Below are 25960 nucleotides of genomic sequence, written 5' to 3'. Positions count from 1 at the left end.
TAGAGTCCTGACTTATGCTGGATCTTATATATTAGGTAGGCTGAATGTGTGCCATCCAGACCCTTGGAATTTTCATGCCATCTTTGTTGTTGATATTTGGGTGGTTTATCAGGATTTTGCAGGCTTCCTTAAATTTCCTTTCATACCAGGTTTTTGTGTGGTGTAAAGAGCAGATGCTTTTCCAGTTGATTTGGTGAAAGGTGTTGAGCGCATGGTCTGAGAGGCCTGCTTCACCATAATGGTTATATTTAATGTGTCTAATGTGTTCTTTCTTGCGTATGGAGATTGTCCACCCTGTTTCACCAATGTACAGCAAGTTACAGGTGCAGCAGATGCAATAGACTTCAGGATGTGCTAATGGGAGGAGAGGATCCTTAGAGGAGTTGAATATGGTTTTAAGTTTAGTGGGTGGTTTAAAGGTGGCATTGAGGTTATAATGTTATAGGATACTGTTGATTTTTTCTGATAACCCTTTATGGAGCATTTATTTAATAGTATTTTTGTTATAGCCATTATTTATGAATATATCGCTGATGATTTTTAGTTCTTGTTTCAGGTGTTGTTAAAGCAAATTGTTGTAGCGGTTTTTAAGGGTGTTAATGACTCCATATTTTTGTGATGGGTGTTGGTATGAATTAGCATGTATGTATTGGCCAGTGTGTGTTGGTTTTCGGTAGAACATGAAGGATAGACTGCCTGAAGGAAGACGTGTGACTAGTGTGTCCAGGAACGGGAGCGAATTTTGATTTTCAATTTCGATGGTAAATTGTATGCGTTCTTGTTGTTTGTTCAGGTGGCTAAGGAATGTGTTTAGTGTTTGTCGCCAGTGCGGCCAGATCGCGAGCACGTCGTCGACGTATCTAAGCCAGAGTGCCAGTCTTAGGGTGGCGGAATCAAGAGCCCTTTGCTCAAAGGTTTTCCATGTAGAAGTTAGCGATTGGGGGGGGTAGTGGTGAGCCCATGGCTGTACCTTCTTTTTGTAGGTAAAATTTGTTTTGCCACATGAAGTAACTGGCCTGTAGTACGTGGGCAAAGAGGGCTGTAATGTCAGGCGGAAATTTGTTCTGTAGGAGGAGAATTGTGTCATTGATGGGCGATATTAGTGAAAAGGGCAGAAACGTCGAAACTGACTAATAAGTCATCTTTGTCGTGTTTTTAATTTTGTTTATAAAGTGTCATGTGTTTTTTATGTAGGAGGGGAAATGACCTACCAACTCCTTAAGTGTTGCCGCTAATTTCTTTGCTAAGTGGTAATTGGGACTGTCTATTCCTTCCACGATTGGTCGAAGGGGCACATTTTGTTTGTGTATTTTCAGGACCCCATATATTCTGGGGGAGCAGGCATAGTGGGGTTTGAGTTTTTTAACTGTGTCTGGTGGCTAAGAAGTGATGACTTGATTAGTTCCTCTGTTTTATCCTTTCTGGGTTATAATTTACCAGTTCATATGTGTTGTTATTGGCTACTAGTTGATTCATCTGAAGTACGTATGTTGACCTATCAAGGACGACGGTGGCATTACCTTTATCCGATTTCGTTATTATTATGTTTTGTTTGGCTTTTAATGACTTAATTGCTGCTAGTTCTGTTTTTGTGAGATTGTTCTGTATGGTTTTCTTAGTGTTCAGGACATTACTAGTTTCTAATCGTATTTTATCGGCTATATTGTTAGGTAGGGACCTGATGCCTCTTTCTATGTGGTAGATAAAATCCAATTTGTTTACCTTTTTAGGTGCTATTGCGTAGTAAGTCCTTTATTCGGTAGCATAAGTTCGCCATTGTTCAGGGTGTGGCTTGATAGGTTGATCACATGGTTCTTGCTTGCCAGTGGTTGGTCGCTCCTTGTCTCCCTTGTTTGTTGTTCATTGTTGGTGTTTATCAGGGATGTCTTCTGTTTGGATGGATCCTGTGACTGGCCACCATATTTTGCCATTGTTTCAAACTATGGAATTTGGTCTCGAGTTTTTCTTTATTCTTTTCCAGGGTATATTTGGCCGAATTGTCCGTAATTCTTTCAAGTACTTATAGAATGTCTGGATTAATATAGTTTGATAGTTCAGATTGCAATTTTGAAACCCGATTTTTGTGTTGTTGCTAGGTTTTGGCGGGCTGTTCTCTGAGCATTGCTTTTTCTGTCATAAATACAGAGTGCTTTAGCAGACGTAAATTTCTTTTTTAGCCTGATGCAGATAGGAATAAGGTTATTGCCTCTGCATCTCTTTAAAAAGGCCAGCCGATTGATCAAGAGGGAAACGAATCTTTAAACTTACCATACCGATTGCAGCGCTTGTGGGTATCATTTCCATGGATGATCTGAATCCTTTCTTTTAAGCTTACACATAATTTTCAAAAATACATCCGAATGTATTTTTGAAAATTATGAACACACTACTGTGTTTGAATAAAAACTTTAGTTTAATATAACTAAAATCTACATTCGACGTTTTGACCTTTATGTCAAGATCATCTTCTGGAGCATACAACTATACACAGAAAACAAGCTACACTACAATCAAACTGGTTTGTTAAAGATACTAACCAACTGCTACAACAATTGTTGACCTGACCTCTGGTGAGAAAAAAAAAAAAATACATCAACGCTAGAGTCCTAATGTTAGTGTTATCTGTTGGTTGTAGAAATACATTGGGCGCAGCAACAAGTATCTATCTATATACATATATTAACATCATGATTATACTTGTACATTCCAGCCAGTTGGTATAGAATGGTTTCTAATACTAGCTGAAGATTGGTTAGAGTCCTGACTTATGCTGGATCTTATATATCTCAGGAAGCCTGTGAAATCCTGATAAACCACCAAATATCAATAACAAAGATGGCATGAAAATTCCAAGGATCTGGATGGCACACATTCAGCCTACCTAATATATATATAAGATCCAGCATAAGTCAGGACCCTAACCAATCTTCAGCTGTTAGAAACCATTCCATACCAACTGGCTGGAATCTACAAGTATAATCATGATGTTAATATATGTATATAGATAGATACTTGTTGTTGCGCCCAATGTATTTCTACAACCAACAGATAACACTAACAATAGGACTCTAGTTTTGATGAATATATATTTTTTTTTTCTCACCGGAGGACGGGTCAACAATTGTTGTAGCGGTTGGTCAGTATCTTTAACAAACCAGTTTGATTGTAGTGTAGCTTGTTTTCTGTGTATAGTTGTATGCTCCAGAAGATGACCTTGACATAAAGGTCAAAATGTCGAATGTAGATTTTACTTATATTGAACTAAAGTTTTTATACAAACACGGTAATTGTCTCAATTTTCAAAAATGCACTCGGATCACCGTTTAAGCTTAAAGAAAGGATTTATATATATGTAAATAAAAATTACATATAATAAAATATATGTATATAAAATTTTACATACATACATATATATATGTATGTATGTAATTTATATGTATTGTCCTCTCTCTCTCTCTGTTAGAAATTTTTTTCCCCCCACTTGGTTAGACTATAATAAATTTAGTTTAAGCCTTTATCCAAGTGCAAGCAAACAAAGTTTGTGTCTGAAGTATCTTCAGGACTGAGGCAACTCGTCATAAAGGTGGACCAAGCTCTCATCACTCATTTTCTCAGTATCTCCCATAATGCAAAGCACATCTCCTTGCGGACATGTATAATGCTATGCATTAAGGGAAGGGCCACTACCCAGACCAGTTTTGACCTTTATTGAGGTCTTGTCAGTGGGAGCCAGACCCAGAAGTGGTGATACTAAGGCAGAAGCAATGGAGAAGTCATATTTACCTATATGAGTAAAGGTGGACCAAGTTCTCATCACAAGGAGTGATGAGAGCTTGGTCCACCTTTACCACGAGTTGCCTCAGTCCTGAAGATACTTCAGGTGCAAACTTTGTTTGCTTGCACTTGGATAAAGGATTAAACTAAATTTATTATAATCTAACCAAGTGGGGAAAAACTTCCAAGATCTTTCTCTAAATCCAGATTAATTTAATAATAAGGTGGTACACCTTTTGGCAACTTGTATAGGTAAATGTGACTTCTCCATTGCTTCTGCCTTAGTATCACCACTTCTAGGTCTGGCTCCCACTGATGAGATCTCAATAATGGTCGAAACCAGTCTGGGTAGTGGCCCTTCCGTTAATGCATAGCATTATACATGTCCACAAGGAGATGTGCTTTGCATTATGGGAGATACTGAGACAAGGAGTGATGAGAGCTTGGTCCACCTTTACCATGAGTTGCCTCAGTCCTGAAGATACTTCAGGTGCAAACTTTGTTTGCTTGCACTTGGATATAGATTAAACTAAATTTATTATACTCTCTCTGTATATATGAGTATGTAACTGATATTTATTGTTCTCTCTCTCTCTCTCATTCTCTGCATTAAATATGTGTAAGTCATTGATATTTATGTTTAAACACAATAAATATTGATATTTAATGCATTTTATCTCTCTCTACCTTGTGTGTGTTTAATGGATCATATTTATACAATGGATCAGATTTATATATTATTATTTTTACATGAGTAACTCCATAGCCTGCAGACTCACTGAGAGGCCCTAAACATCATGTCAAGCACTAACTAATATTTGCATAATATCTGTCATACTTTGCTGTGAACTCATTCATTGCCATGGCACTCACAACAGACTAGAAACCTATTCCACTCATTTACCACTCTCCAAGCCAAAAAATCTAGTCCACACATCCTCTATCCAAACTCTTGTTCAATTTCCATGGATGACATCAGATTTTCACCCTCCCTCCCTCACAAGAACTATACAAAAAAATTTCTGTATTAATCCTATAAAAACCTTTAAGTAATTTTAATGTCTTTATCATGTTGTGGTGGCAATTACTAATTTTCACATATTAACCAATTTCTGTAACCCAAAAATCAACTTATTCTCATGAGAAGCATTTCATAGAGCTGAAGCATCTTGGTCACTCCACCTCTTCCTCATCATCCCATGAAAACCCAGGCAACCAATCTGTGCAGAGGTCAGATGAGACCTTATCAAGGCCTTATAGAGAGGTATAATAACATGGTTAGCTCTACTTTCTAGAGTGCTCTTCAATAACCAGATAATCCTGTAAGCTGTTTTAGTCACTTTTGCAACATGCCCTCTGAACTTCAACTCCCTATTTACAAAAATCCCACATTAGTGATATCTGTTCTCTTTTGCCCATACTTCCAGTCTCCTTAAATCATTCTGCAAAATTAAACACCTTTATTGACTATGCTTTATTACCCAATTTTGTATTATTAGCAAACAACATTTCCCCTCAGTTTATCTCCTATATCATTAATGCACAACGTACACAAATTTTCTACAGCACACCACTAGTCACAAACATTCTACTGGACTACTATTGAATAAACTACTGTCTGGTATCTTCTCCATCAGCTACCTCTTATTCACATTACCAACCTCACATCTATTCTCATTTGCTACAATTTATGTATCAGAATTCCATACATTATCCTGTAGCCATTATCTTTATCCAAACTCAGCTGTCACTTTGTTACAAAAAAGTGAATATGTTACTGAGACATGATCCACCTTGGATAATGTGGGTCTTCCTTGATGATTCCTGTGACTCATTGCAGGAGTCATCTTTGTTTACTCTTGCAATTTTGTCTGTTAAAGACCCCACATTGGCATGTTATTTTTTTTTTCCTTACTGCTACATCATCATTCTCCTCATCTTCCCATACTTCTTTTTTGTTATCTTTCTTCCAACACTCTCTCTCCCACCATTTATGTTTTTACACCTTTGGTCACTATCCATTACAGCTCAAATATCTCACTTTTGACACCTACATATGAACCTTTACACTATAAAAATCCATTATTGTTTATATAGATTATTTACCTATGTTATGCCCCTGTTTTTCTAATTCCTTATATAATTCTGAACTATATTTTGTAACCACACCTTCTGAAGAAGAATGAAAATGGCCCACAATTCCACATCCACGCCAAGATATTCCACTTCCAATTCTGTAAAAAAAGAAAATAATAACAAATTGAGTTGCATATAAAGAAGCAGTATAAGTAATTTACTTATACTGCTGTAAATTACTTATACCCGATATAAGTAATTTACTTCATATTGTTTAAAAAAATAAAAAATAAAAAAAAATCAGACCACATGAAAAGTGTAGTCATTAGGAATAATTATGCTCTGATTTTTTACAGTATAGTATATTCATATGATTTAATAAGATAAGATCAATGCACATTTTCCTAATTTTTATTGCAAGTTTCCACAGTATCAATTAACCAACACTGTTATGAATAAAATTATAAAAATGAAACAAATACAACACTAAACTAGAGGGGAAAGAAAAAAGGTGGGCATTTTTACCAAGAATCATAAATAATTAAACATAACATAATTTATAAATTTACTTCAATATTTCCTACAATGATATTCAATGAAATTCTTACATATGATACAACACTAACCTGCCTTGTTCAAGGACTACAACATCTGTCCAACCGTTCTTTACAAGATGATATGCTACAGAGTTTCCCATAGCACCAGCTCCACATATAACAACACGTGCATCATTTGGAAGAGGAATCCGACTAAAAGATTCATATGAGTGTTGTTCTTGATAAATATTTGCATTTCTAAATTTAAATGTTGATGTAGTAAAGTAACAGTTTTGCATTTGCAACTTGATCCATGGCGAGAAACTTAAAAGCCTGAAAGCTGCAGCAGGTGAAGAGCAAGTCATTTTGGTCTAAGAGAAAATCTGTCAAAATTAAAAGAAATATAGTTGGAATCACAACATTAAAAAATAGATCTTTTATCATGAATTATTACACCAATATATACCTTAAGAAAAATTTAAAACAGAAGGTACTAGATCATGCATAATTAACCAATTCATGGTGAAAAGCCTCTCTTTTAATTATAATACTGGTCAATATTTAACTAGCATTCTCTATTGCATATGAGGTGTGACAATTTAATTCCTGGAATGCACCTGTAAAAAACCTACATTCGGAAATATACATTAGTGGCTACTATGGCCTTCAAAGTAGTCCCCTTGTGCATTTATACACTGGTTTAGACAGTGTTCCCATTTTTGGAAACAGGCCTGGAACTCTTTTTCCAGAATACTCTTGAGTTCTTTTATCACATTATGCTGGATATCAGCGATGTCAGAAAATCTTCATCCTTTTAGTGCAGTATTTTTTTGGAAAGAGCGAGAAATCATAGGGAGTTAAGTCGGGTGAATAAGCAGGATGACCTAATTTGGTAATTGATTTTTTGGCCAGAAACTCTCTCATGATGAGCGCACTATGGCTTGGCATATTGTTGTGATGGATGATCCACTTGTCAGGCCATAATTCAGGTCTTTTTCACCAAACAGAATCTTATAATCTTTTTAGCATCTCTAAATAGCATTGATGATTGACCAATTGTCATTGTTCAATGAATTCATAGTGGATTCTGTCCCCTTTGGTCACACCATGCTGGTGTGATCAAAGAAACACACCAGCATGGTCTTGAATTGCAAACGTGACATGCATGCTTTTTTTCGGACGTGATGAACTCTGGGTTTTCCACTGCATGCTCTGACGTTCTGTTTCAGGATTGTACTGGAAGCACCAGGTTTCATCACCCATAACTACTCTCAGAAACATGCTTATTTGAAGAAAGATCAGTCCCTGCGTCTGTTCGTCTGTCAAGATCCGTGGCACAAACTTTGCAGAACTCTTTCGCCTACCCAGTTCTTCAGTTAAAATTACCTTGACTGTTTCTCGATTCATTTGCAATTCATCAGCCATTAATCATCTGTCAGACCATACCAAATCTCACACACTATTCACATTAGCATCTGTCATTTTTGTTTTAGGCTGCCCACTTCTGGAGTCATTGTTCACATCTTCTCACCCCACCTTTGAATCTCTTATGCCACTCAAAGATGCTTGACTTTCTCAGGGCATCCACACCATATGCCACTTTCAACAGCTCCATTTCAGTAGCAGTTTTGCCAATTTTCACACAAAATTTGATGTTAACAAGCTGCTCCAAATTTCGATCACACATTTCTGCACCAAAGTTTACATGCAGATCTCTATTGTTTTTGGAATAGCCAAATAGCAAATGACTCTATTGGCTTGAGGTTTACACATGCATTAGTTGAAACACGTAGAAAAGCGATCAATCACGACTCCAACCAAATCATCACACAGGCAATATTATGTGGCTGTAGTGTTGATTTAATTCAATTGTGACAATTTAATTCCAGGAATTAAGTTGTCACACCTCATAAAATGCAGCACACACATATACACAACATTATCAAGTCTCAATAGAATCACAAAACTCACTTCAGGTGGTTCCATGCATATATATATATAAAATACATTATTCTTGAGGTGTACAATTTGCATATCAAGATGACTTTATTATTTACATTTTATTATTATTATTATTATTATTATTATTATGTGACACCTCCAGGGAGTCCAAAGACTTATCGAGGGAGGGCACCTGCTCTACAACTCTGTCTCCACCACTCAATCCACCAACTACAACGCAGTGCTACTACACTAACACCATCTAGCAATTCCACCTTTTCACAGATAATCACAAACATCCATGGCTACAGCGGGATTCGAACCCACAGCAGCTGGCTGGAGAGTGGATACGCTAACCACTCAGCCAACCAGGTCAACAATTTTGTAATTCATATTAATGACATCAGGAATAACAGTCTATTAATTAATAATACAATATACAAAGTGTAAGCTGATAAAACAGGCAGTGATTAGCTAACATTAAACTAAACAGGTGCAACGACTTAGGGTGGGCTACAGTGGTAATCCAGTCATTTATAATAGCCTAAAGGGCTTAAATGACGATGTTACAATCAGCATAATACTTTGATAATGAATAAAGTGCTACACTCTGCATCACATTTTTTTGTAATATATTTGTGTTTATGACATTAAACTTAATGAAATATGTTAGCTATAAATAAATAATGTGAAAAATATAAAATGCATTCCTATTCAAGTTAACTATATTAATTCTGGATAGTGCTAACAGGCATGAATAAAATAGCACCTGATAATTTATAAGGAAGTGTTGATATTCAAACCAGCATTATTCATTATCTTAATATTTAACAGTATTACAATGCCATAAGAACAAAATAAATAAGATTATTTATTATGCTACAAAGGTTTGTCGATTGGATAGAGCCTCTGCTACTAATGGCTCACAAAAAGTTAAGCAGGAGCACGGTTAGTAGTTAGAAGGGGACCAATCATTTGATGGTGTTGGCACATTCTCCCTCAATGAGTCTTTGGACTCCCTGGAGGTATCACATAATAATAATAATATTTCGCTGGATTTCAAATTAGCATCCTCAGAGCAAATATACATTTGTCATAGTACAAAAAACACTAACAGTCATATAAAACTAATTCAAAATTGTAAAGAAAAAAATTAACTGAAATCCTATCATAACACACCTTCAGGGGTAAATTTTGGTAGACTGATGAGTCCATACTTGTTCGAAGAGTGCTTCACTGCTGATGCTGACTCCACATCATTTTGAAAGTTTATTTTTCACTTGGTTAGAGTATAATAAATTTAGTTTAATCCTTTATCCAAGTGTGGGCAAACAAAGTTTGCACCTGAAAGTATCTTCAGGACTGGGTTAAGGTGGTACAACACCAGGGCAACTCATTGCAAAGGTGGAGCAAGCTACCAACACTCCTATCTCAGTATCTCCTATAATGCAAAACACATCTCCTTGCTGATATGTCTAATGTTATGCATTAAGGGAAGGGCCACTACCCAGACTAGTTTCAACAATTGGCAAAAAAAGGTGGCACACCAATTGGCAATTCCTATAGGTAGAGATGACCTGCTAATGCTTCTGTCTGATATCTCCACTTGGGCCTGGCTCCCACTGAAGAGACCTCAATAAAGGTCAAAACTAGTTTGGGTAGTGGCCCTTCCCTTAATGCATAACATTAGACATATCCGCAAGGAGATGTGTTTTGCATTACATCATAGGAGATACTGAGATAGGAGTGTTGGTAGCTTGCTCCACCTTTGCAACGAGTTTCCCTGGTGTTGTACCACCTTAACCCAGTCCTGAAGATACTTTCAGGCACAAACTTTGTTTGCCCACACTTGGATAAAGGATTAAACTAAATTTATTATCCACATCATTATAATGGCATCTATGTAATTCTGTCATTGGCTTTGATTTAATCATATGGGATGAGGTGAGGGGTTCCTAATACATGATCTTCCAGTCTTAACTCACCATAATGATAGGTGCAAAAGGATTGCTCTTCAAGCCAGATATTATAGATCTTGTCCATGGTAAGCACAGGGTACTTTATATAAACTACTGAATATGCTCCAGAAGAGAGACTGCACTCCCTTTTCTAAGAAAAATGTTACAAACCCATTTCTACATAATGGCCTTATGTAAAAATGAATCACATTGGTAATGAAGCATTCTCTGAGCCTCAAAGTATGGCTGTATTAATTTACCAAAAATTTGGAAAACAGTGCTTTTAACAACTGTTTACCATTATATTTCCACAACTTTGTTTCATCTACTGTGCACAGATGTGGGTGCCAGGGTTTCTTGATAATGAGGAGGAGGTTGAGAGGATCCAGAGGCGAGTGACTAAGATGGTAGCAGGTCTATGGAATGAACCTTATGAGAACAGGTTGAAGATTTGTGGATTACAAAAACTGGTTCATAGGCGAAAAAGGGGTGATATGATTGAGACATACAAATTAATGAGGGGGTTTTACAAGATTAATTCAGAGGAAATTTTTCAGAACAGTTCTAGTGGTGGGAGAACTAGGGGCCATCCATGGAAACTGAGTAAGAGTACAGTTAGCAAGGGTATTAGAACTAGGAATAGGTTGCCAGAGTCAGTTGTGGGTGTCACGACTGTGAATGAGTTCAAAGCAAAGTATGATCGATACTGCGCAAATGTCAGAGAATACTTAGTATGATGTTTAGGGCATACCTTAATGAGTTAAGGACTCCATGGAGTAACCCATAATAATAATAATATAGGACTCAGGCAAGAAAAGTGACTAGTATTGTGAGGAAAGAAAAATTAGAATATAAGGAGATTGGCACTGCAATCCAAGGAGAATCCTAAAGAATTTTTTAGTTTTATTTATTCATATGATGATATAATGGCCATGAGACCCCTTTTACAGGGAAGTACGGCACCATCTCAATCCCCCCAAATTTTATCCAAGCTCGGGACCGGCATAACGAATCAGGCCTATGGCGTGGCTGGGTCTTAAGTATTACTGACTGTAATCCATGTGTTCACAGGGCCGGTTTGCCTGCTTGCAGGAGGAAAAACCACAGATAAACTGGGGAGAAAAAAACCCTGCTGTCCATGCCCAAGACCAGCTAACTTGTCTATGTCTGAGAAAGATCCTTAAGCTCCTCACATCGGCAACGAGAATTGAATCCAGGACACTCCTTTCCCAGGCATATGGTTGCGAAGTGCATAACCACTAGGCTAACTGCATGGAGAGTTTTTTAGTTATGTGGCAAGTAGGAAGAAAAATGATAGTTGACAGATTACCTTGCTAGATGGAGATGGGAATCAGGTGATCAAAGCAAATGACATCATTGAGCTATTTAATTACTTTATTAGGGTATTTCATCCTGGTACAGCAGACTATATTCCGCGAAAGATAATGAGTGATAAAGTGTTAGAAGTGAAGGAAGAACAGTGTACTCTGTATTCCAAATACTGAGTCTGCTATAATAAGGAAGAGGGCATAGATAGAATTTCACCTCGTTTTATGGGAAATTGCCATGGAATTGACTGTACTATTAGCTTGGATGCTTAATGAAAGTCTTGCAATGGGACAGGCTCCTGAAGAGTAGGAGTGTAAGATAGTCTCATTGCATAAGGATGGTAGTATCAAACCATGGGCCTGTTTGTATTACTTCTGTAGCTAAGATTTGGACAAACTAGTAAAGGCTAGTAGACATAATTGGGTAGAGGAGGGCAATGTATGCAGGCCAGCATGGATTTGTTAAAGGGTGCTCTTGTTTTAGTAATCTGGTAACCTTTTACAATAAAGCAACAAGAGCAATGAATGAGGGTAAGGTATACATTGTCATTTTTTTCCAAAGGCATTTGACAGATGTCACATTACAAGTTGATTTTTTAAGTCACAACATTATGGGTCTGGATATCAGGTTAGTGGAATTGGATTCGTGATTGGCTCTCTGGCAAATATCGGAGAGTTGTACATGGGGAAGCAGTATCAGGCAGTAAGAAGGTTACAAGTGGAGTTCCACAAGGTTCAATACTGGGACCACTGCTGTTCAATCTTTATGTCAATGATATTGTCACAGGACTACAGGGAGCTGTTAAGCTATTTGCAAAGGATGTGACACTTGGAAGGGTTATTAATAATAGTGCTGATGTTTTGGCTCTTCAAGAGGATTTGAATAGGCTGGAAAGGTGGACAAATAAATAGGGATATCAGTTTAATGCAATTAAATGTAAGGTTTTAAAATTTGGAATCCATAGATGGATACTTCATATTCACTATTATCAGCTTGAAGGAATTCTAAAAAACTAAGTTTAACATCTTAGATGAAATTATAGTGGAATCTTGGAATGACGTTTCTGCCTAGCGCCTCAATGCAGCCTGGAAGAACTCGTGGTCTTTAGTCATCTATGAGTTTGACAATTGAGACTGAGAGAATAATTTTAGAAATAATCAGGAAATTGTCAGCTTGGGGAGTCATTTAGTCTGGAAGTTAATGCAGAGAATATGGAGGAGTTAAATGAGGATCATGGAAATGAGATGACAACAGAGGACCTCCAGGAATTATAGAAGATGAGTGAGAATCTGTTAACTTGTCAATTTGAAGTAAGGTGCTAAGTTACTGTATTTGAAAAACCTCCAGGGAAAGCCCAAAAACAAACAACTGTGGACAGTTTTTACATCAGAAGTAGCAAGAAACAGCAATAAGAAAGAACATTATAAACATTTATAAACATTAAAAAGCATGTAAATTGTAATAAGCTTATCATCAGACTGGAAAACCTATTTCTTAAAATCATTTGCAGTATAGTATTGGAGTTGGTGGAGAATCTTCTTCAATGAAGATGTCAGAACCTCGACTGAAGATTCTCCACTAACTCCAATCCCATACTGCAATAGGTTTTTCGGTCTGATGATAAGTTTATTACAATTTACATGTTTTTTAATGTTTATAACCTACATTTGAATAAATAAAAATGCGACTCCTTCAGCATTTTTTCCCCGATTTTATCAATTTTTTTTTAACATTCTAATATTGTAATTTAACATTAACTCGGAGCCTGTGTAGCTCAGTGGATGTGGCGTTTGCACACCATCATGCTTGGCCGCACGAAGGAAGACTTGGTTTCGAGTCTAGTCGGCGACTAGAGGAAATTTTTCTAAGCCTTTTTTCGACCGGTTCCCGAGTTAGTCGATCTCTGGCACGGGCAAGCAGGTTTTTCCTCCCGGAAACTCGGGTTTTTCGTCCTGTAAACTCAAGAAAATCGACCATAGAACCCACATTATTTCAGACATTAAATATATTGTGTTAGGGTTAGGGACCACGAAATGGCGGCACATTTCAAAGCCATCTCTCTTCACTGCGTACCGCTTAATTAGTGATAGCTTTGGACCATCTGTCTCTGATTGGGTACCAGTGGAGATTGAACTGCCCACTCAGTCTCCAAAAGTTAGAGGCTAAATGGCCTCGTCTACTCCCGTATACGGGAATAAAAAAGGCGTTAGCTGAGAACACATTAACTCTAGGCTATGCCTCATACCATATGTCACATAACATAAGACACATATTGTAATGAACCTGTTAAATTAAATCATATTTATATTTTAAGTATCATCTATTACAGAGGGGAATAACATATTTTCAACTTCATTGTATTTCGATAATTCATTCTAGTATAGCTGAATTATTGGGTTCACATTATGTTTTCATGTCTCTTATGACAGTAATCTGTTCCAAATAGGAGTTCACTGTATAACCATCTGCTTGCCTCTATATGTTGCTATCTTCCTCATCACCATAGTAACACACTATGCAGACTTCATAATACTTGCAATATGTCTCCTGAACTTAGGCCTCTGTTAATAACTGCTCTTCCTGATCCCAAATCTCACCTGCCTCTTGGAGCACAGTTCTACCAATACAGTATAAAGCAAATTGCACCAAAGAGTAACATCCTGCACCTTGAGCTGGCCTATCTGGCCAAGAGGATAGGCCTTTCTCTGACTAACAAACCATGTGATTAAATCTCGCTGCAAGTATAGATGTTTGTAAATGTCTTTAAGGGAAAAAAAATGAATTTCATTACAAGCATGAGATGACATCAACCTTCTCACTGGATGCTCAAAGTTCCAGCATCTCCATAGGTCTATTTCCACTCAATAAAAGTCAAATCAATCTAGCCAAGCATTATTACCATAATGCTCAGCAACATATACATACTCACTACCACAGACAAGTAATCATTTGGGTCACTTGCTTCTGAATTCTTTCAAAAAAACTTAGAACTTAAACAATTTGATGAAGTCAACAGCCTAGTCATGAAGATACTTCATGCATAAACTTTTGTTTACTGATGTTTAGGTAAAGGAGTAAAACAATAACATAATTTCATATCAAGTATAATTTACTTTCTAACAATACAAAAACTTGCTACACCTAGCTGTCATCCAGGGTATTTTAATAATATATGTATACTCCAATAAGCTACTTGTATACAGAAAATATGACTTCTGGATCGATTTAGCTCTCAGTATCCCAGAAATTTAGCTCCCACTGATGGGACCAGACTGGTTTGTCCCATCAGGGTGCTAGATCTCTGAGGATAATGAGTGTGACTCTTTCAATAATACATAACAATATACAAGATCCATAAATAATAATAATTACATGAATTGACAGGGATAGGAATTTGGAAACAATTACATACCTATAACTGAATTTCAGAGGGCTACTACAGAAAATGAGCAGTACAGCTCAAAGGGTCACTTAGACACTGAAGAATGCACTGTTAAGTAGAGAAGGAAATTATTCTTTCTCTCTTATACGGCTGTGAAATGACTACCTCAGCATTTGTCATATTTGGTCAAGATTTGTTGGGGGGGGGGGGGGGGGGGGTAAGGAGGAAGAAGTGAAATTGTTTGAAAGAATTCAGAGGCAAGTGATCCAAATGATTACTGGTCTGTGGCATAAGTCATACAAGGACTATGCCACATCAGAATTTTCTCATTGGTTGTTTGATAGTTTCTTGGAATATCTCATTAAATTGGTTATGGAATGCCTGCTCCAGCTATTAATTTATTAAAACAATACTTAATTACTCTTTTTTGTTGTTGTTACAATAAAATCAAACGTAAAATGACACTGCTGAATCATTGTAATAATTTATTCCAAATAATTGTGTGTGTGTGTGATAAAAGGACCTCCCAGATGAGTCTTTGACTCCATAATTTTTGGGGTAATAATAATAATAATTGTTTAAAAAAACTTAAAAGACAATAACACATGATAACGTTTAACCTGCGATTGCGCTAAGGTTTTCTCCTAAATGAAACAAACTGTATCCCTTAGTATTATTACAAACAATATAAAATGAATTCATGATAATAAAATAAAAATTCACATTTAACGTCCGTAGACGCAGTATGGTCACACTCGTACCTCACAGGGTTTTCGGAGTGAAACCTTCAGCTAGAAGTGATAGGGTCGCAGATGCCATTTGCACACAGAGTTAGTAGAACAATCATAAACATCCATGCCCGTGGCGTGATTCTAACCCGGCCGGCCGGTTTGGCCGATTGACTAACCAAAGGTTGGCCAGAATTAGGGACTCACTGAGAAAGGCCACATATCACCCGCACCAGTGCGCGTGCGACATGTGGCCTCTACGCCCTTCGATATTTCATTACGCTAAAGTGCATGTTTCATTAATATTGAACTAACAATTACCAACACTGAACTGACAGCCAAGTAAAGATATTCATGCTAACCAAAATTGCTCACTTACAGAAAATAACAAAAATAATTCGATTACTTAGGCAAGTTTGAAGTCCAAAACGATAGAATAACATTCGTCATATTACAAACCACTGTACAAGCGCGTTAAAGTTCTCTCAGCACATGCTCATGTTTCATTTGGTAAACACATTTCGTAGTGAATCAGCTGAGACATGATGTAAACATCAAAACCTTGAGTCTTGAAAACAAAACAAGATTTTAGAAGATATCCCAAGAAGAAACTGATCTCTGTTTGAATAAACAAATAACTAAATTTTTACGTTTTCATTATAGCTATTGAAAATAATAAGGTACTTCCTAAATTTCTCACAAGTATTCCGAACAATCATACACATTACACGTGATAAATATTTCGATATTCACTCGAGAGCCACCTATTGAAATATGAAATTTTGGCTGAGCAGCGTAACATATTGAACTCGTTTAAGAGACATTTGAACCCTTTTAATTACCAAAGGGTCAAAGAATCTTACTCAAGGTCAAACAGTATTAGATCTGATTGCACAGTTTTAGTTAAAGACGTGAATGTTCTGCCGTCGGTTGGTAACAGTTTTATTATTATTATAGTAGTATAACGGCGTCTCCATGGAGTCAGAAAACCGATCGCGGGAGATCCTACACTGACACACTAATCATTATTCACACAATACCTATCATACTTCCCCCTTAAATTCATTCACAGACTAACCTTTCGCGTTGCAGAGGTGGTTTTACAACCACCTCTGGCAACGCAATCCACACATTCACCAGCTTACAAGCAAAAATTCTAGTCCTAACACCTTTGCTAACCACACTCATACACAATTTCCAGAGATGACCCCCCCCTCGTTCTTTCTATTCCTGCACTGCACAGAAAAAAAGTCATCAGTATGAATCCTATAAAACCCCTTTAATAACTTATGTTTCTGTCATATTTCCTCTTTTACGCCTATCAGATAGTTTTTAGACACCACAGACCTTTAATCTTTCCTCATATGAAAAATTCCACAGACCTGCAACAATCTTTGTCACCTGCCTCTGCCTCCTCTCCACCATTTCACCAAGGAATCCAGGTGACCAGATCTGTGCGCAATAGTCCAGATGTGATCTTATTAATGCCTTACAAAGGCGAACAATACTCGTAACTTCCCTATCCCTGCTTGTTTTGCATATAGTCGTTTTGATGCCGTATGATCACTTCCGTACTTCATTGGGTTTTGGGAGTGAAGCCTTCTGTTGGAAGAGATGGTAGGGATGCAGATGTCCTATTCCCAAACACTTGGTAGGACTATCACAAACATCCATGTCTCTACTGGATTTCTAACCTGCATACTCTTGGCTAGAGAGTGAATACGCTAACCACTCCGCCAACTAGGTGGAGGTTTTTGACAGTGATCATGCTATACTGACCAGGAAAGCAGCTAGCATGGATAATCCATTAAGAAAAAGTTGCGTGCTAAACTTCAAAATAGGCAATTATGACAAACTGAGAAGACTGAGTTCTATCCATTGTTAACTTTTGCTAGATGGGAAGGATATTGGCAGTGCATGGGAAGCATTTAAAAATACTTAACCGATGCAATATACGTCTCCCAAGAGTTCGAAATGGGTGTAATAATATTAAGCAAAAAATTCTTAAGAAAAAATGCTGTGAAAGAAATATCATGTGCACAAGGATGATGTCAGTTATAGAAATGATAAGGAACAGTCCAGAAGAATTACAAGTATTGCACCAAAAGCTTAGTCTTAAATAACTATGCGGAATCGGATGATGCAAAGACAGGCAGAGTAATCAGGAATGCGATATGCAGTACGTCCAGAATGATTTGAATACGCTGGAATTGTGGGCGGGTGAAAATAGATATCAGCTCAATGTTAGTAAATGTTAGTTCAATATTAATGAAGCATGCACTTTAGTGTATGGGAGTCCAACCTTTTGGCATGCCTGGGCTACATTGAGGGAAGAGGAATTGCTTTGGGCCGCATATAAAATGTATAATATAGTTAATGTATATATGTAACAAAATTTCCTTTATTTTATTATTTTATTTTTTTTTATTATAACATTAAAAAAGAGGGCAGCATAAACACAAAACTAGTGAGATATTTGACTTTGTTTACGTGAAACCAACGCATCAATGTCTTGTTCGATGGAAGTGATTGCAATTCGTGGTGAGCTCTCAAGATACTCATCAGAATTGTTTGATCTAACTTTACTATTCGTATACTTCATTCTTGAAAATGCTTCTTCACAAATGTAAGTACTACCAAAAAGCGATGCCATGAATAAAGCGCGATTGTGAAGTGAAGGATATTTTTCTCTTGGAACAAAGGTCTTATAGCAATCTAGCAAAGAGATATGATAAAATTTTGTTTTGAGTTGAATATCTGATTGCAACTCTATACATTCCATTTGAAAATTCGAATAAAAAATAAATAGATGTTATTTATTTTTATAATAATAAAAAAAATCAGCTAACGCTTTTTGTTCCCGTATAGGGAGTAGGCGAGGCCGTTTTTAAGCCATATCTAACTTTTGGAGACTGAGTGGGCAGTTCAATCTCCACTGATAGCCAACCAGAAATAGCTGGCCCAAGCCTATCACTAATTAATTGGCACGGAGTGAAGAAGGCGACTAGTAAGTATCGCCATCTGGTGGTCCATAACCCTAACACAATATATTTAATGTCTGAAAATAGCGTGGGTTCGAGCCGATTTTCTTGAGTTTACTAGACGAAAAACCCGCTAGCCCGTACCAGAGATCGACTAACTCTGGAACCGGTCGAGAAAAGCTTAGAAAAAGTTCCTCTAGTCGACGACTAGATTCAAACGCCTTTCGTCGTGCGGTCAAGCGCTGTAGAGTGCAAATGCCACTTCTACTGAGCTACACAGGCAATAATAATAATAATAATAATAATAATAATAATAATAATAATAATAATAATAATAATAATAATAATAATAATAATAATAATAATAATAATAATAATAATAAATCAGCTAACGCCTTTTTATTCCCGTATACGGGGAGTAGGCAAGGCCATTTAGCCCTATCTAACTTTTGGAGACTGAGTGGGCAGTTCAATCTCCACTGGTACCAATCAGAGATAGATAGCCCAAGGCTATCACTAATTAAGTGGTACTCAGTGAAGAGAGACGCTTCATTCTGGCTCCTCGTCTAAGGTCTGTTGGTAGCTACGCAACCGCCCGCATAGTTCCTGGCATCCTTAGAGCACACAAGCCCCTTTACCAAGACAAGATGGGTGTCCCATGGATTATTATTATTATTATTATTATTATTATTATTATTATTATTATTATAAGCCATGGGACACCCACCTTGTCTTGGTAAAGGGGCTTGTGTGCTCTAAGGATGCCAGGAACTAGGCGGGCGGTTGCGTAGCTACCAGCAGACCTTAAACGAGGAGCCAGACTAAATGTGAAGTGTGAAGAATTTAGCTGAGCAGGCCAAAGGAAATCCCAAACAGTTCTTTCGTTATGTGGCAAGCAAGAGGAAGAATGATTGTGGAAGATTGACCTTAATGAGTGATGATTATCACGAGGAGACGGAAGTGGATAAAATAGTTGAGTCACTGAGTGACCACATTGTCAGCATATATCTTCCTAGTGAGGTTACACTATAACCTATGTGAAAGAATAAATTGGTGATTGAATTGAAAGTTTCCGATACCTTACGAAAAGGATTTTGCAAGAATGTGCAAGAGAACTGGCAATGCTTTTGACTAAGCTGTTTAATTTAAGTCTTAGCTCTGGTAGAGTTCCAAGGGAATGGAAAGAGGACAAAATTATTCCTTTGCATAAGGGAGATTCTAAGACTACATTAGCAAATTATAGACAGTATTAGAGGCATGGTGGTGAAAGAATTCCTGAATTCCTGAATACCCATTCTTGAATTCCCTTTCAGTAAAAAGGAAATTCAAGAATGGGTAGATAAAAATATGATACTGTATGAAGGTCAACATGGCTTTGTGAAGGGTCGGTCATGCCTTAGTAATTTACTAACTTTTTAAAATAGTGTAACAGCTGAGTTGGATAAAGGAAATGGCTACACGATGATTTATTATTATTATTATTATTATTATTATTTGACACCTCCAGGGAGTCCAAAGACTCATCGAGGAAGAATGTGCCAACAGCACCGAACGATTGTTCTCCTTCCAACTACTAACCGCGCTCAAACTTACTTAACTGAGCCATTAGTAGCAGAGGCTCTACCAGTCGATCAACCTTTGCAAAGTCATTTGACAGAATACCACATGGAACACTGTTATCCAAATTAGAAGAAATTGGGATGTATGTGACACTCATTAAATTGATAAGAGGATGACTGCTGGACAGGTATCAGAAAGCGGTATATGGAGTGCCAGAATTGAGGCGAAAACAGGAGAACATTGGTGTGCCACAAGATTCAGCGCTGGGACCATTGCTGTTGAATTTGTACATAAATGATATAGGAAATGACCTGAAAGAAAATATTCAGTTGTTTGCTGATGATGGGAAATTAGGTAGAATAATGTTATTCAAGGCGATGTGGAGAGCTCTTTTTTTTTTTTTTTTGCAGGACGAATTAAATAGCCTATCAGTATGGACAAACGTTAATGGGTGTGTCAGTTTAATGTCGAGAAATGTAAAGTTATGCACTTTGGGATAAGTAGATTACCAGCCGTTTATCACTTATTATTATTATTGACTGTATTCCAAGAAATAGATGAGGCTAGAGATTTAGGGGTGGTGGTAGTAAGAGACTGTTAAAATTTAGAGGACATTGATAAGGTTGCTAAGGTAGCACCAAAGATTGCTTGGCTAGTGAAGAACACATTAACAAGTAGAGATAATGAAGTAATAATTCCTCTTTATAAGGCCTTGATATTGATATGCCCACATCTGGATTACTGTGCTCAAGTCTGATCGCGTGGGTTTCTTGAGGATATGGAAGCAGTGGACAGGATTCAGAGACGAGTGACCAAGATGCTGAGTAGCCTGTGGAATTTCCTCTGTGAGAAGAGATTGAAGTTGTATGGATTGCAGAAGTTGGTTGATAGGAGAAAAAGAGGGGATATGATAAAAACATTTAAGTTGCTTCAAGGATCTTATGGGATAGATGCAGGAGAAATGTTTCAGCATTTAACTAGAGGGACCAGAAAAAGGGGTCATCCCTGGAAGTTGAATAAAGGTGCGTTATTAGGGGTGTGAGGAATAGATATTTTGCTTGGGGAGTTTTGAATGAGCAGAATGGGTTGCCAAAGTCAGTTGTGAGTGCTTGTCAGTTAATGGGTTCAAGGAGAGGTATGATAGATTGTGTTGATAGATTTGGTCTCCTGCAATGAGTTTTTGGACTCCATGGAGTTCCCGTATAAAAAATTTAAATAATAATAATATTTGGATTATCTGTCTGAATTCAACTTTTTTTTTATCAGCTAACACCTTTTATTCCCTTATAGGGAGTAGGCGAGGCTTTTTAACCCTATCTAGCTTTTAAAGACTGAGTGGGCAGTTCAATCTCCACTGGTAGCCAATCAGAGATAGCTTGCCGATGTCTATCACTAATTATAGCAGCCACCGATGAAGAGGCTTGCAAACAAGTGCTGCCATCTCTTGGTACCTAACCTTAACAAGATATGTTAGTCTAAAATAATGAGGGTACTACGGTCGATTTTCTTGAGTTTATGGGATGAAAAACCCGTGTTTCCGGGAGAAAAAACCCGCTTGCCTCTGCCAGAGATCGACTAACTCGTGAAGCGGTCGAAGAAAGGCTTAGAAAAAGTATTCCTCCAGTCGGCGACTAGACTTGAACTTAAGTTTGACTTCAAGCGACCAAGCGCCACTTCCACTGAGCTACAGAGGCCTTGAATTCAACTTCTTCTTCTTCTTCTTCTTCTTCTTCTTCTTCTTCTTATTATTATTATTATTATTATTATTATTATTATTATTATTATTATTATTATTATTATTGAACGCCTGTGTAGCTCAGTGGAAGAGGTGCTTGCATTCTTTGCGCTAGGCCGCCGAAGATACACTTTAGTTCTAGTCGCCGACTGGAAGAACTTTTTCCAAGCCTTTCTTTGACTGGTTACCGAGTTAGCCGATCTCTGGCATGGAAGAGGGGATTTTTTCTCCCGGAAACTCGGGTGTTTCTTCCCATAAACTCAAGAAAAATGTACCATAGAACCCACATTATTTCAGACAGTAACATATCCTGTTAGGGTTAGGTACCAAGAGATGGCAGCAATTGTTTGCCAGTCTCTTCATCGGTGGTGCCTATAATTAGTGATAGACAAGGGCAAGCTATCTCTGATTGGCTACTGGTGGAGATTGAACTGCCCTCTCAGTCTCCAAAAGCTAGATAGGATTTAAAAGCCTCGCCTACTCCCTAGAGGTGAAATAAAAGCATTAGTTTATTATTTTATTCTAATTATTACTGTTTGTTGATGATGCAAAGATAATCAGCGCAATCAGGGATGCTACTGATTTATTACAGAATGATTTGAATAGGCTGGAAATGTGAGTGAATGATAAAGACTATCGATTCGATGTCAATAAGTGTAAAGTTATTCACTTTCATGTGATGAGATTTCCAACGGCATATTATACTGGTGGAGTTATGCTACAAGAAACAAATGAATCTAGGAATCTTGGCGTTATGGTGGATAGGAAGGATCACATAGCAAAAATTCCAAATAGAACTCAGAGGATAATTGCGATGTTGAAACGAACATTGTCTAATTTTTCATTCATTCCTGGAAAAAAAAAAAAAAAACCTGAACATTTGATGATCGAGACATAATTTACACTTATCTGAATACGACATTTCAGTTATGCTAGAATGTTCATAGGAAAGGAAATGCAGTCTCGCTTTCTGCTAACATTCCATCATCTGTGAATCTAGAATAATTAAAGAAAGTTATAAAGGACATTAAGTTTAACTCTGCCATCGACGCGTTATCAGGAAAACATATTACACACTCACACACCTACACACAAACTCGAAGAACAGCTGTGAAATCTGTAATTTTGCCTATTTTCACCAACAACTGGATGCAGGTGTTGAGTAACTAACCTTTAGCCATCTTACTTTGATCCAATCCTATATTAAAGTTCTTTACGTCCTAGACAAGTTTCCAATCCAAGTCTTTCCAATCAAATGACATTCTTGATTCCTACTGAGCTAATAGGGCTCTTGAGAGTGTGAAATTGACGGCACCATCCTCAATTTGTCTGAAAAGCGATTTCTTTATTTGTTATTCATTCAAATAATAAACAATATATAAAATAATACAGTAATCTGGTAAGGAACGTTGAAATAACGCTATAATATCAGAGATTTTTTTTTGAAACATTTACTAAATTCTTAAGCCATTTATAAATCTGTGTGTGTGTGTGTGTGGAAAAATAACGTTTATAGTTTAGTTGGTTTTCGATGCAATGACCAACTATTAGTTCTCCTCCCATCATCCCCCAAAATAGAAGATTTTTGAAGGGAAGAAAGAATAGTGATTATTATTATTATTATTATTATTATTATTATTATTAAATGTATAAGTGCTAATTTCTATACACCTGAGTTTATTTAATTTCCTGTTATTCTTTACTCTCTCTCTCTCTCTCTCTCTCTCACACACACACACACACACAACACACTCTGTCTCAGATCCTTTTTATTTCATTTTGTTTTGTTTTATTCTCATCCAAAAGCGTAATAAACATTTCAGATGAGATGTAATCTCGTCCGAAATTAACAGTTTCCAGTGACGTGCTAAATTCACTCTCTGCAATTAGAAACAGTTACAGCAAGTACATTTCTTTGACAACTCAGACACACAAAAAAATAAAAAAATAATAATAAAATAAAATAAACGTACATACGGGAGAGAGAGAGAGAGAGAGCGTGCTTCGTGCCACATCACTTCATCATCCATCACAAAAACATAAGGTACTTGCCAAAAGAGCGCGACAGGAAAAGAAAAGAAAAAAAAAAGGGGGGGGGGGGAAATCCACCATCTTATGCTACAATACAGCAAAACAAATTAAACTGGCTAACTGATACCTTTGAATAAAATTGATTTTCTTCAACGGTATCAGGTAGCAACAACAACAAAAAAAATATTCTTTATAGGATATTAAAATATCTGCTGTACTTAGAACCCCTCCCCCAACCACCCTCACAAAAATTATAATTTGCACTACCTCATCAAAAAGCACCAGGGAAAAACTAGTTAAAAGCATAATGTCAAAACAATATACAGATCTACGAATAAAACTTTTAAACATTCGAAAAAGATAACACGTAAGAGAATTTCCTTCTTTTCTGGAATATACATGATCAGATGCAAATATAGTTTTCCTTTCTCGGTGAAATTGGTAGAATACCACTTTCCCATGTTGTCTTTGAACTACATAAAGAACTCGAATCCATAAAAAGCAGACATTTCCCGAATTATTATTCATAATAGTTTATTTTACTTTTTTTATTTTTTTTTTTATTGATCCGTTACACCAAAGGTATAAAAATCTATAAGCCCATTAGCACCGTATATGGGAGTACAGTTAGGGGATGGAAAAGAAGACGTTTATTGGCATTCTTTTAGAAGAATTGCAAGTTATTGTTATTTGAATACTTCATGAGGAAGGCTGTTCCCGATGGGGGGGGAAAAGTGGACAACAAGAAGCAGGTTCGGTGTTTTATATGTGTACGGAAGAGGGTAGATGGGCAACGTTAGTCTTGATTTAACAGCCCCAACAGAAAATGAAGGAATGATGGTTGCCAGGTAGCTATGTGTCCGTCAGATAGAGCTTGAAGAGTGAGTCTGTGATGGAAGGAATTTTCAGGGAGATTTTGGACACGCCTCAAATATGTGAACAGTATTCTAAAGTTGGACAAAATTTGGGATTTGTATAAAGTTAATAGTTGAATGGGTGAAAACAGCATCCTGAGCAGAGAGAATACCTAGTTTTTAGGGGCTGAGAAAGCTATTCGTGTAGTGTGTTTACTCCAGGAGACCTGGAGTGGAGGTAAATGATAGTCCAAGGGAAGATCTGATCAAGGATGGTGATTTGTATATTACTGATTATAAGGACGGGTGAGCTAAGATCCCTTTTTGAGAGAAAAGGCAAGGATAGTCTGGACATCAGTGTTTATGGAACTGATTGCAGATGATCATGAACCATGGAATTTCACAACACTGCATGGTTTGGCGAATGAGTAGGATGAATGGAATGTACTGGCATCAGCAAAGCATTAGATAGAATTAGTATTTATTGAGAGCAGGTTATTTATGTATAGAAAAAACAGGATAAGTGATAGGGGCCACCCGCCATGACTTGCAATGAAAGAGCAGAGAAGCTGGCTATCCAATTACAGAAGGTGAACCATGACACATTTCCAGTGTTGGGTGATGTTGGCTAAGAGGTGCGTGCTACGATTCTTGCTTGGCGAAATCCATACTGTAGGTCGTTAATTGGTTTCTGGTTGGTAGTGGAGAAGTTGACGACTTTCTGCATTATTTTGGAGAAGATTGGGAGATGATCATTGAACTGAATGATTAGTCAATAATTTGCAGCAATTTTTATTTTTATTTATTTATTTATTTTATTTTTATTTATTTATTTATTTTATTTTTATTTATTTATTTATTATTATTTTTTTTTTTTAATGCCTCGCCTACTCCCTGTAAGGGAATAAAAGACGTTAGCTGATTTTTTTTTTTTTTAATTTATTTATTTTGAATAGGCTGGATATATGCTTGCTTCCACATTAGGATAGTTAGTAGCTAAATAAAAAAGATTGTAGATCAATTTAGGAGCACAACGTCAGAGTGCAACTGAAGAGTGCCACCAACAAGATGACTT

The 25960-nt window shown here is 37.0% G+C and overlaps 1 protein-coding gene across 5 annotated transcripts in view; it reads right to left on the bottom strand.

Annotated features, from left to right (window-relative positions):
* The window catches only part of LOC150103490 (pyruvate dehydrogenase phosphatase regulatory subunit, mitochondrial-like), a 184204-nt gene extending 167775 nt beyond the window's left edge, over positions 1-16429 (bottom strand). The window contains exons 1-3 of one of the 5 annotated variants that reach the window (XM_090397506.1): positions 16104-16429; positions 6477-6769; positions 5881-6008 (exon numbers count right to left, since the gene is read on the bottom strand). In XM_090397506.1, the coding sequence (XP_090253632.1) occupies positions 5881-6008; positions 6477-6751 (403 nt within the window). In that variant the 5' untranslated portion in view covers positions 6752-6769; positions 16104-16429. The other 4 variants (XM_090397508.1, XM_090397509.1, XM_090397505.1 and 1 more) reach the window with 4 other exon arrangements.
* Between the last annotated feature and the right edge of the window lie 9531 nt (positions 16430-25960).

The sequence above is a fragment of the Typopeltis vanoorti genome, chromosome 9, assembly GCF_054136105.1.
Source record: "Typopeltis vanoorti isolate ZY-2024b chromosome 9, IOZ_Tvanoo_1.0, whole genome shotgun sequence".
Lineage (NCBI taxonomy): Eukaryota > Metazoa > Arthropoda > Arachnida > Uropygi > Thelyphonidae > Typopeltis > Typopeltis vanoorti.
This window is presented reverse-complemented; position numbering and strand designations above follow the sequence as displayed.